General features: G+C 45.2%; 2 protein-coding genes across 3 annotated transcripts in view; one reads left to right on the forward strand and one right to left on the reverse strand.

The window, feature by feature from the left end:
- Positions 1–3,318, reverse strand: part of IFT88 (intraflagellar transport 88) — a 159,700-nt gene extending 156,382 nt beyond the window's left edge. Inside the window, exon 1 of one of the 2 annotated variants that reach the window (XM_086715283.1) lies at positions 1,770–3,318. The gene's annotated coding sequence lies outside the window, so the exon portion shown is untranslated. The remainder of the gene's footprint in view (positions 1–1,769) is intronic. The other variant, XM_086715307.1, reaches the window with a different exon arrangement.
- A 110-nt stretch (positions 3,319–3,428) lies between these two features.
- CRYL1 (crystallin lambda 1) overlaps positions 3,429–13,055 on the forward strand; it is a 130,864-nt gene continuing 121,237 nt past the window's right edge. Inside the window, exon 1 of the mRNA XM_025924970.2 lies at positions 3,429–3,584. Coding sequence (XP_025780755.1) covers positions 3,544–3,584 — 41 coding nt within the window. The 5' untranslated portion in view covers positions 3,429–3,543. The remainder of the gene's footprint in view (positions 3,585–13,055) is intronic.

Below are 13,055 nucleotides of genomic sequence, written 5' to 3' on the forward strand. Positions count from 1 at the left end.
GAGAGAGAGAGAGAGAGAGAGAGGGAGAGAGAGGAGTGGGGAAGGGGCATAAGGGGGGGGGGGGACAGAGGATCTGAAGCAGGCTCTGTGCTGATAGCAGAGAGCCTGATGCAGAGCTTGAACTCATGCACCATGAGATCGAGACCTGAGCTGAAGTTGGACTTAACCTACTGAGCCACCCAGGCACCTCCCTCCCTCCCTCCCTCCCTCCCTCCCTCCCTCCCTCCCTCCCTCCCTCTCTCTCTCTCTCTCTCTCTTTCTTTCTTTCTTTCTTTCTTTCTTTCTTTCTTTCTTTCTTTCTTTCTCTCTTTCAATAGTCATCCTGATTGGGTGTGGTGTGGTATCTCATTGTGGTTTTGTGATTATTGATATCAAGCATCTTTTCACGTACTTTTTGGCCATTTGTATATCTACTTTGGAGAGATGTCTATTCATAAGTCTTTTGCCTTATGGTTTTTGAATTGGTTTGAGTTTTGTCTCTTTTTAAACTTAAAAAAAATGATTATTGAGTTGGAGAACTCTTTATATATTTTTTACGTGAGGCCTGTAACACATGCCTAATTTGAAAATATTTCCCCCCAGTTTGTGGCTTGTCTTTTCATTCTCTTGATACTGTTTGGAAAAAGCAGAAACTCTTAATTTTGATGAAGTCTAACTTATCAACTTTTTCTTTTGCCTGTTAACACTTTTTGTGGCATATCCAAGAAATCTCTGTCTAACTCAAGGTCACAACGTTCTCTCCTATGTTTCCTTTTAGATGTTTTGTAGTTTTAGGTTTTGCATGTAGGGTTGTGATGTATTTGGAGTTAGTTGTTGTGTATATGGCGAGGGGCTATTATTATCACTACCTTATCCACTTGTTCCAGCTCCATGTGTCGAAAAGACTATCCTTTGCCATCGAATTGCCTTTGTACCTTTATTGAAAGTCAGCAGACTGTGTACATTTATGGACTCTGGGATCACAAACCAAGACTCCCTCATGTCTAATGTCTTAGAACATTCTCCCTGGATTTTGGCAGCAGTGGTGTGTGTGTGGGTTTCCTTCTGTTTATTTAAGGCAGGAGCTTAAGTCTGGTTTCTGTTACTCCGTCTCACCCAGAAGTAGAAGCCCTCTGTACCATAATCTTTAAAACTGTCTCTTTGATAGTCATCATGTTTTTATTTTTTTATTTTTATTTATTTTTTTTTTTCAACGTTTATTTATTTTTGGGACAGAGAGAGACAGAGCATGAACGGGGGAGGGGCAGAGAGAGGGAGACACAGAATCGGAAACAGGCTCCAGGCTCTGAGCCATCAGCCCAGAGCCTGACGCGGGCTCGAACTCACGGACCGCGAGATCGTGACCTGGCTGAAGTCGGACGCTTAACCGACTGCGCCACCCAGGCGCCCCAGTCATCATGTTTTTAATATCTATTTTAACATTATTTTAAGATTATAATATTTCCATATTTTTAAATTCTATTTCTGTGCTGAAATAAATAATTTTGTCTTTGTGTCTACTGGTATTTTTTTTTATTAAAAAGATTTTTTTTTCATGTTTATTTATTTTTGAGAGAGAGAGGCAGAGAGAGAGACAAAGAATCCAAAGCAGGCTCCAGGTTCCACGCCGTCAGCACAGAGGCTGACTCAGGGCTCAAAACCACGAACTGTGAGACTACGACCGAAACCGAGAGTCGTACCCTTAACCAACCGAGCCACCCAGGCCCCCTTCACTTGTATTTCTGTGTAACATACATCTAGACTGGAACTTGCTAAGCCAAAGTACATACCTTTTAAATTTTGGCGCGTCTAGAACTGGGAGGGGTCTGAGATTGTCGCCCTATTGCAAACTAACAAGTCAGCTTGCCGCACTTTTGTGGAAGCTGCCCGAGACACAAGACTCACGGATGAGAGCTACAAGACCTTACTACCCACAGCAAAAGCAGTAGCCAGAGTGTCAGCATGGTAGCACCAGTTCTTGGAGCCCCATTTCCAGCAGGGTTACAGGGCCGGCCAGATGACCCCAGCATCTGCAAAGGGCCGAGGGACCAGCACTTTTTCAGCACGGGGCCAACACTGTGGTAAGCAGCACACAAGCCAGTCCCCTTCCAGCCCAGAGATGAGCAGCGACGGGGTACTCACTCCGCGGGAGCCTTGGCCTACTAGCTGCCTGTGTGCGCAGCTGCAGAAAGCACTTAGCATCAGGAGATGGAGACGTCTTACAGTCCATTCTGGCCAGTAAGGAAGTGCAGCAATGCTCAGGGCTCATGGCTGGCTGCTGTCCCGGCAGCATTTCTGTCCAGAAAGGCTGTGTCCGTATCAGCCTGCCTTCAGTTGTGTATTAAAGAGTTGTATGTCGGAAACACGTCACTGCCAACATGGATATTTTATCAATCTTTGTAATTTTAGACAATTGATCCGTAAAAGGCGAGTTATCTTCCTTGGGTTAACTTTTCATTTACCGTCTCTTGAGTTGCGCACCTGTTTCAAATGTTTATTGACGGTTTGTGAAATTATTCTTTAAAGCCTACTTCGCCCTGTGACATTCCTCCTTCCGCGCTCTGAGTGGGGAAAACGAAGGAGGAGCTCCGTTTGTCCTCCGCGTTGCACACGTTTTCCGCTTTCCAATCATCCTGAACTGGATGGCTGGTATTCCCCTTCAGCTTGCGCTGTGTGGGCGCGAACTGTCTGGCCACGTATGATGATCCATCCTCTTGGTCTGCTCGTCCCTGGGATCGGAAAAGAGCCGGGTGTCAGGCACTGTGACATTTCCTTCCTGTCATACACAGACTCTGCCTCTTGAAGGAGGAAATACAGTTCAACCCGGCCCCCACTCCTGACAGTCCCCTTAGCACAGTGCAGTGGAATTAAACACGGCTTCCAGGTTCACAGATTATTAATACATTTGGAGCTTTCCTTTTCCGCTTTCCCGAGGCTCCTGGGTCTCAATTCCTATCTGTGGAGAAAGGCAGCGAGGATCTTTCTAGAAACGAATCATGAGTGTAAACTCAGCAATAAGCACTCTCATTATAAACGCCTGAGCTGGTATGTATTGAAGAGGTGCTGATATTTTCAGACAAGAAATTCTAGCACTTTCTTTGGGGTCCTTTAGCGGTCAAGCCTTGCGCCGGCACGGAAGTGTCCCCTTCTACGTACACTGATTTTGGGGTGCGCATTTGGAAACTAAAGTATGAGAAAATGAATTACTGCAGTCCGCAGGGTCGGGTCTTCGCGCTTTCCCTCCGGCGTTGCCCTCCGGCCGGTCCTCCTGCGGACCTGCCCCGCCCGCGCCCCTTAGCACCGGGTCGGGGCCTGGGTGTCCGGGTGGAGGTTCCGCCTGCCACGCGCACCCAATGGGGGCCGAGGCGGCGGGCCCGCCTCCCGGCCCTCCCGCAGCCTATCGGGACCCGCACGCCCGCCCCCGACTGGAGCGCCCAGCCAATGGGCGCGGGTCACGCCCCGCCCGGCGCGGGGATCTGGCGCCGCGCGCGGCGTCCGGGAGCCCCGTAGCCCACTGCTCTTCGCACTTGCGGTGCGGCTCCCGGGCCACCCGGGCGTCGGGCCATGGCGTCCCCAGCGGCAGACGTGGTGGTGATCGTTGGCAGGTAAACGGCCCCGACCCGCCGCCCACTTGCCACGGCGCTGGGGGAGACCCGGACCCCGCGGTGCGCCCGAGCATGGGGCCCGCGCGTCGTCGCCGCGCCTTGGGCGCGCAGGTCGCCGTCACCTTCCAGAGCTGGAAGCGGCGTGGTGGAACGCCGGCCTCCAGCCCTCGAGGGCTCAGTGCGTCCTTGCAGCCCTCCACGCAAGCGGCCGGGCGGGGAGAGTCGCCCGGTAGCGGCGTGGCTTTGCAGGTCGAGGCGCCCTGTAGAGTGCTATTTTGTTTCACTTCGGGCTGATGTGCAAGCACGGTTCGGGAAGCTGACGGCGCAGGCTGCGGTGGAAATGCGGTTTGTGGGATTAGTTGGATGATGCCAGGCCTCCCAGCTAATACAAATAGACGTGCTGGGCGTTAGATATGGACGAAATGGAAGTCTGGGAAAGATTCTGCCGGACTGTATTCTTAACTGTTCCCATTTTACGGATGAGAAAATGGACATTAAGCAGTTTGCCCCTGGTCGCAGTTAAGTGACTGACACGGGACTGTCCCAGCAAAGAGGTTCATTAGCACACCTGTGGACAGGGCTGCCTGCAGGGCGTAGGAATGTGCATGTTTTTGTCCCCAGGGGTGTCTCTGGGCGGCAGCAGGTGTTTGGCGAATACACGGGGCAATTCATTCCTGATGGCTGATTCGTGGGGAAAGCGCCTGGAGGCCAAAGACTTTTCTAGGGTGTGTCAGTTTAACAGCCTAAATTCTATGCAAATTTTTGTTTGTGCCCCCAGCCGCTCTTTTAAAACTCCTGCTATTTTCATTAAAAAAAAAAAAAAAAAGCATTTATGTGTACCTTTGCTTTGATAGGGTATCATAGCAATCTGTAGGCATGGGAATACTTGCTGTTTATAACTAGAAGCACCTTTTTAGGGGTGACTTTGTGTCTGTTTTTGCCGCCGAGGTGTTGGCATACCTGACCCTCCCCTCAGCGACAATTCCAGTGTCAGGGTTTTTCCCTTTAGAACCAATTGGAAGAAGGAATCAGGATGCTTTTTGCCAGCTTCCTTTTGCTCACAGCTGTGGAATTCACTGAGCCTTTGGCCTTTACAGGCACGCGAATGTGTGGCTGCCCCGTGAGGGAATATAAAAATATATTTTCAAAGTGTCCCCTGTACTGGATAACAGTGACCATGCTTGCTTTGTGTTTCAGTTGTCCAGGGTCAAGGGCAAGAGTTTTGTGTCTCACAGCATGCTTTGGAGTGGGGTTCTGCTGGCGCCTAATAAATGTTAAGTGAAGCTTGGAATTGATGGTGCTCCGACCTGGCTCTGGTTCTTGGGTGAGGGAGCACAGTCTCTCAAGAAGGAGCAGGGATTGGCGAGTCCGGTTATTTCTGCTTTCCTTGAGGGAGTTTGACAAGGAATTAAATAGAGTTGGCAAACTTTAATGACCACAGGAATTAGCACAGGGTAGGAAGCCCTTCCTGTCTGTCCCTACACCATCAGCACCTCAAAACACACCCATCTCTGCTTCTAGAGTAGTGCTGCTCCCCTCCCCTTCATTCCTCTCTGTTCCCTCCCTCTCTCCCCTCCTCACCGCTCCTCTCCCTTCCTCCCCCTTCCTCGCCCCCTCCTCTTTTCCTCTCTTTCCCAGCCCCCTGGGGGATTCCGAGGAACATCCATTTATTTACCAAATGGGGCTGGGAATGTAAGTGAATTCCTAAAACCTGGTTGAGTTTCATTCTTGGATTTCGACAGACAAAAGTATCCGTATTTCAATTTCAGGGACATGTTGGACCATTGTTTTTCCATCTTTTCCTAGTAAGTACCAGACTCGTTGAAAGTCGCTGCTAGACTTTCCATTTATTTAATTCTTTTCCATTCATTTTTTTTTCTTTTTCCCTAAAGGCCACTTGTCCTCACGGCTTTTTCCTGCAAGCATCCGGGGCGGGTCCCTTCAGAATGGTGGGCTTGACCCAACAGGACTGTGCTTTTGAAGAATTAAGAAAGAGAAAAAAAAAAGCCTCTTGTATCTAGGGCTGTGGGAACATACAGAAGGGAAATATGGTAATGGCAGCTTTAAAAAATGGAGTAAAAGTGGGAGTCCTGAACACATTTGACTGGTGCTCTCCAGCTTTTGTATGTTAGCCCTAGAAGCCTGCAGAGGAACTTATCTCTACGTAATACGGTGTTTCTAAATAACTGAAATGTGAATTCTGTGTCCATATACATACTGCATTGTGTTTACCCACATGTTAGGCCCTGAGCTTGTTCAAATAGGAACCAATCTGGGGGAGAAGGCCAACATCGTCATGTCCCTGGTGCCTCCTGTGCCTCTTCACTGAGCACAGTTCTTTAGGACTGAGCGCAGGGGCCCATCTGCTTCAGGAAAAGTTCTGCTTCCCCTTTGGGTGGAAATTGTATCATCGCCAGCTGTATATCTATCATGCCTGGTCCTAGTAGACAGATGTTTGAGCTTTTATAACAGAGATTGCATTTTTTTTTTTTTAACTGAAAAAAAGCCTGAAGGGCTTTCTAGGATGCTAAGATGTTGGGTTTTTTTTTTTTCCTGTTTTTTTTTTTTTAATTGAAGTAAAATTGGTATATAAACTTATATGGAATTCAGGTGTACAACATTATAATTTGATATTTGTATACACTACAGAGTGATCACCACCACAAATCTAGTTATCATTCATCACCATACAATTGAACCCCTTCCCCAATTTTTCCCATTGGAACCCCTTCCCCTCTGGTAACCACCAGTCCGTTCTCTGTATCTATGAGTTTGGATCAGTTGAGTTTAGTTTGTTTTTCAGATTCTACATAACACTGCAATCATACGGTAATTGTCTTTGTCTGACTTCTTTCACTTACTATGATACCTTCAGGATCCATCCATGTTGTCACAAATGACAAGATATTCCTTTTTTTTTTTTAAATGTTTAGTTTTGAGAGGGAGACAGAGTGCGAGCGGGGGAGAGGCAGAGGGAGAGGGAGACACAGAATCTGAGGCAGGCTCCAGGCTCTGAGCTGTCAGCACAGAGCCTGATGTGGGGCTCGAACCCACAAACCATGAGATCCTGACCTGAGACAAAGTTGGATGCTTAACTGACTGAGCCACCCAGACGCCCCATAAGATATTCCTTTTTTAAAGCTGAGTAGTATTCCATCGTCTGTGTGTGTGTGTGTGTGTGTGTGTGTGTGTGTGTGTGTGTGTGTGTGTGTTTATACACCATGTCTATCCATTCATTCATAGGTGAACACTTAGGTTGTTTTCATATCTTGGCTGTTGTAAGTAGTGCTTCAATGAACGTAGGGGTGCATATATCCTTTCAAATTAGTGTTTTTGTATTCTCTGGTAAATAACCAAAGATGAAACTGCTGGATTGTATGGTATTTCTATTTTTAATGTTTTGAGTAGTCTCGATACAGTTTTCCATAATGGCTGTGCCAGTTTACAGTCTCATTAGCAGTGCACACAGGTTCCCTTCACACCCTCGCCAACACTTGATGTTTCCTGAGTTTTTGAGTTTAGCCATTCTGACAGGTTTGAGGTGTTACCTCATTGTGGTTTTAATTTGCATTTCCCTGATTGTGATATTGAACTTCTTCTCACATGTCTGTTGGCCATTTGTATGTTTTCTTTGGGAAAAAATATATTTAGATCCTCTGGGTTGTTTTTTGTTATTGAGTTGTAGTTCCTTATATGTTTTGGATATTAACCCCTTATTGGATATGACATTTGCAAAGATCTTCTCGCATTCACCTTTTCATTTTCTTGATGGTTTCCTTTGCTATGCAGATGCTTTTTAGTTTTATGTGGTCCTTTGTTTATTTAAAAAAAATTTTTTTTAATGTTTTTATTTTTGAAGGAGAGAGAGAGACAGAGCATGAGCAGGGGAGGAGCAGAGAGAGGGAGACACAGAATCCGAAACAGGCTCCAGGCTCTAAGCTGTCAGCACAGAGCTGGATGTGGGGCTCGAACCCATGAACTGTGAGATCATGACCTGAGCTGAAGTCAGACATTTAACTGACTGAGCCACCCAGGCGCCCCCCCTTACTCTTTTCAATCTCTTCTTTTTTTTTTTTTTTTTTTAATGTTTATTTTTGAGAGAGCAGGACAGAGCGCGAGCAGGGGAGGGGCAGAGAGAGAGGGAAACACAGAATCAGAAGCAGGCTCCAGGCCCTGAGCTGTCAGCACAGAGCCTGATGGGGGGCTTAAACTCACCAACCGAGAGATCATGACTTGAGCTGAAGTCAGAGGCTTAACCAACTGAGCCACCCAGGCGCCCCCACTCTTACTCTTTTCAATGTCTTCTTCTTCTTTTTTTTTTTAAATGTTTATTTATTTATTTATTTATTTATTTATTTATTTTTTAATTTTTTTTTTCAACGTTTATTTATTTTTGGGACAGAGAGAGACAGAGCATGAACGGGGGAGGGGCAGAGAGAGAGGGAGACACAGAATCGGAAACAGGCTCCAGGCTCCGAGCCATCAGCCCAGAGCCTGACGTGGGGCTCGAACTCACGGACCGCGAGATCATGACCTGGCTGAAGTCGGACGCTCAACCGACTGCGCCACCCAGGTGCCCCTGTTTATTTATTTTTGAGAGAGCAGGACAGAGTGCAAGCAGGGGAGGGGCAGAGAGAGAGGGAGACACAGAATCCGAAGCAGGCTCCAGGCTCCGAGGCGTCAGCCCAGAGCCGGACTCAGAGCTGGGTGTGGGGCTCCCTAAGGGGCTCAACTCACCAAGGGTGGGATCATGACCTGAGCTGAAGTCAGACACTTAACTGACTGAGCCACGCAGGCGCCCCTCCGTTTGTTTATTTTTGTTTTTGTTTCCCTTGCCTTTGGTGCCAGATCAAAAAATTATTGCTAAGACATGTGTCAGGGAGCTTACCACCTATGTTTTCTTCTAGGAGTTTTATAGTTTGAGGTCTTAAGTTCAAGTCTTTAATTCATTTTGACTTTTGAGATATTTTTTGTGCATGTATAAGATAGTGGTCCATTTTCATTCTTTTGCATGACTGTCTGTTTTTCCCAGTACTGTCTGTTGAAGAGGCTATCCTTTACCAATTGTATATTCTTGTTTCTTTTGTCAAAATTAACTGACCAGATATGTGTAGGTTTATTTATGGACTCTATTCTGTTCTGCTGGTCTGTTTGTCCGTTTTTACACTAATACCGTAGCGTTTCAATTACTCTACTTTTGTAGTATAGGTTGAAACCAGGGAGCATGATACCTTCAGCTTTGTTCTTCTTTCTCAAGATCCTTTGAGCTTTTTTTTGACTTATTTTGAATTATTTGTTATAGTTCTGTGAAAAATGCCATTAGGATTTTGATAGGATTGCATTTGGGTAGTATGGACATTTATTTATTTATTTATATATGTAGTATGTATTTATTTATTTGTGTTTATTTTTGAGAGAGACAGAGTGGGGTAGGGGCAGAGAGAGAGAGGGAGACATAGAATCTGAAGCAGGCTCTAGGCTTTGAGCTGTCAGCACAGAGCCCGACGTGGGGCTTGAACCAATAAGCTGTGAGATCATGACCTGAGTGAAGTCAGATGCTTAACCGACTGAGCCGCCCAGGCACCCCAGTATGGATATTTTAACAATGTTAATTCTTTCAATCCATGAACATGGAATATGTTTACATTCATTTATACCTTTAATTTCTTTCATCGATGTGTTAAAGTTTTATGTCTTAAAGTGTACAGGTCTTTTACCCCCTTGGTTAAATTTATTCCTGTACACTTTGAAGTCTCTTTTGTCTGATACAAGTATAGCTATGCAGCTTTGGTTTCCATTTGCATAGAATATCTTTTCTTTTTCATCCCTTCACTTTCAGTCTGTGTGTGTCCTCATATCTGAAGTGAGTCTGTTGTAGACAGCATATAGACCTTATTTTTTATCTGTTCAACCACTCTTTTGATTGGAGAATTTAGTCCATTTACATTTAAAGTAATTATTGATAGGTATGAGCTTATGGCCATTTGTCAGTTGTTTTATGGCTGTTTTTGTACTTCCTTTCTGTTCTTTTCTTCTTCTCTTACTCTCTTCCCTTGTAGTTGAGTGATTTTCCTTAGTGTTTTGTTTAGATTCCTTTCTCATTGTCTTTGTGTGTCTGGTGTAGATTTTTGCCTGTGGTTACTTTGAGGTTCATGTAACAACTCTCTATATAACAGTATACTTTAAGTTTATAGAGTCTTATATTTGAATTCATTCTAGAAACTGTATGTTTTTACCCCCTCACACGTTCTGTTTTTGATGTCATATTTTACATCTTTTTATTTTATTTATTTCTTAATAATTATTAAAAGTTAATTGTACCACTTCTGTGTTTTACTCTTCATATTAGTTTTATAAGCAGTTAATCTACTGTGTTTATAATATATTTGCATTTACCAATGAGATCTTTACTTTCATATGTTTTCTTGTTACTTGTTAGACCCTTTTCTATTCAGCTTTTTTTTTTTTTTTAATTTTTTTTTTTCAATGTTTTTTATTTATTTTTGGGACAGAGAGAGACAGAGCATGAACGGGGGAGGGGCAGAGAGAGAGGGAGACACAGAATCGGAAACAGGCTCCAGGCTCCGAGCCATCAGCCCAGAGCCTGACGCGGGGCTCGAACTCACGGACCTCGAGATCGTGACCTGGCTGAAGTCGGACGCTTAACCGACTGCGCCACCCAGGCGCCCCTGTATTCAGCTTTAAGAAGTCCCTTGAACATTTCTTGTAAGGCTGGTTTAGTGGTGATGAACTTGGTTAGTTTTTGTTTATCTGGAAAATTCTGTTCTTTCTTTCTTTCTTTCTTTCTTTCTTTCTTTCTTTCTTTCTTCCACGTTTATTTGAGGGGGAAGGGGAAGAGAGAGAGGGAGAGAGAGAATCAACTCAGGGCTTGATCTCACAAACTGTGAAATCATAACTTGAGCTGAAATCAAGAGTTGGATGCTTGACCAACTGAGCCATCCAGGCACCCCTCTCCTTCAATTCTGAATCATAACCTTGCCAGGTAGAGTATTCTTGGTTGGAATTTTGTTTTTTTCCTTTCAGTATTTTGAATATACCTTGCCACTCCCTTCTGGCCTGCAAACGTTGTGCTGAAAAATAAGGTCATAATCTTATGGGGTTTCCTGTGTATCTAACAAGTTGTTTTCTTCTTGTGCTTTTAATAGTCTCTGTCTTTAATTTTTGACATCTTAATTATAATGTATCTTGGTGTGTTGTCTTTGGGTTCATCTTTTTTATAATTTTTTTTAATGTTTATTTATTTTTGAGAGAGAGAGAGACAGAGTGTGACCAAGGGAGGGGCAGAGAGAGAGGGAAGCACAGAATCTGAAGTAGGCTCCAGCTCTGAGCTGTCAGCACAGAGCCCAATGTGGGGCTCTGAACTCACGAGTGGTGAGATTGTAACCTGAGCCGACTGAGCCCTGGGTGCCCCTGTCTTTGGGTTTATGTTATTTGGAATATGTTTTGCTTCTTGGAGCTGGCTGTCTGTTTCCTTACCCAGTCTAGGAAGTTTTCAGCCATTATTTCTTCAGATAAGTTTTCTACCCATTGATCTCTCTTTTCTCCTTTTGGGACTGCTATAATGTGGATATTATTCCACTTGATATTGTCCCATAGATCAACAGCTATCTTTGCTTTTTAAAATTTTTTCTTTTTGTTGCCCTGAACGGGAGAGTTCCACTGCCTTGTCTTCCAGGTTGCTGATCATTTCTTCTGCTTCATCTAGTCTGCTGTTGAACCCCTCTAGGGTATTTTTCAGTTTATCTATTATGTTCTTCAATTCTGTGACTTCTCTTTGGAACTTTTTTATGTTTTCTGCCTCTTTGTTGAAGTTTTCACTATGTTCATCCATTCTCCTGAGTTCAGTGTACATCTTTATGACCACTACTTTGAACTCATTATCAGGTAGATTAGTTATCTTTATTTCATTAAGGTCTTTTCTGAGGTGGTGTCACATGCTTTCATTTGGAACGTATTTCTCTGTCTTCTTATACTGCTTGATTTTGTGTATTTGTTTCTTTGTATTTTGTGAAACAGCTACTTCTCCCAGTCTTGAAAAGTTGGCCTTGTGTTGGAGATGAACCTTATAGTTCAGCCTTGCTCTAGCTTGTTGTTTATCGGAACTTTGTGAAAGCACCCTGCTTTGTTCTCCATAGGTTGCAGTTGTTGAGAGTATGCCAAGACCTGTCAGTGTTTCAAAAGGAGGGATCTCCGACAGTGCCTCGTTTTAGGCTGATTGTAAGCCAGATCCTCAAGCAACAGCTTCTAAGGTGCATAAAAATATATAGTCTTATATATATAATTGTAAACCCTGATGACTTCCAGACCAGGTGATCTGGAGGTGTCCCCTGGGCAATAGTTGCAAAAATCGTGGCTTTAGACAGGTGTGTAAACTCCTTTCTGGGCAGTATCAGCAAACAGTGGCTGGGTCAAGGTAGAGCGCTAATATGGTGTCTCCCTGCCCATGTTCCCAGGGGGCACTGCTGTGGCCTCTGATTATGTGGCAAGCCTAAAGCCTGCCTTTTAGACTGAAGCTTCAGAACACGAAAACAGGCCTTGTCACATGAAGACTGGGAGTGTGTTTCTGCCTTCTGTTGTGCAGTGCCCGGGGTTGATGGCCTGCCAGGGAGTGTCCGATTGTTTCGGACCTGTGGGGCCCAGAAACACAATCCCCTCTGGCCACCAGAGCTAGGCAGGCCTTCTGTGTGGGCTGTGGGTGCCTGTTGGCCGTGGCAGGGCAGGCCAAGCCAGTATTCTGTAGAGGTGGGGATGGGGCACTCCCACCTAAGATAGTAGGCTGGGGGGTGTATAAAACTGGTGCTTGCTAAAGCTGGCACCAACAAGGCAGAAGGAGAACACAAAAATGGCACCCACAAGCGCTTCCATCTCCCGAGAGAGTCCCAACAAGTTCCTGCCTCTCCTCAGATGCTTTAAGATTAACAAGTGAGGGACACCTCGGGGCTCAGTTGGTTGAGTGTCCAACTCTTGATTTTGGCTCAGGTCATGATCTTGTGGTTCATGGGATTGAGCCCTGCCTAGGGCTCTGTGCTGGTAGTGTGGAGCCTGCTTGGTATTCTGTCTCTCTTCTCTCTCTCTGCCCTTCTCCCCTGCTCACACTCCCCATCTCTCCCAAAATGAATAAAGAAGCTCAAAAAAGAAAAGATTAACAAGTGAGTCTCCTTTGCATATGCTAGGTGCCTTTCAAATTGTTGCTTTTGCGCTAGGCCCCAGGGTCTGTGGGCCCTTTAAGAGTGGATTATTTAAAAAAAATTTTTTTTAATGTTTGTTTATTTTTGAGAGACAGAGAGAGACACAGCATAAGTGGGGTAGGGGCAGAGAGAGAGAAGGAGACACAGAATCCGAAGCAGGCTCCAGGCTCTGAGCTGTCAGCACAGAGCCCAACACAGGGCTCAAACTCACAAGCCGTGAGATCATGACCTGAGCCGAAGTCAGATGCTTAACCGACTGAGC

The sequence above is a fragment of the Puma concolor genome, chromosome A1, assembly GCF_028749965.1.
Source record: "Puma concolor isolate L17-30 chromosome A1, mPumCon1.1.hap2, whole genome shotgun sequence".
Classification (NCBI taxonomy): Eukaryota; Metazoa; Chordata; class Mammalia; order Carnivora; family Felidae; genus Puma; species Puma concolor.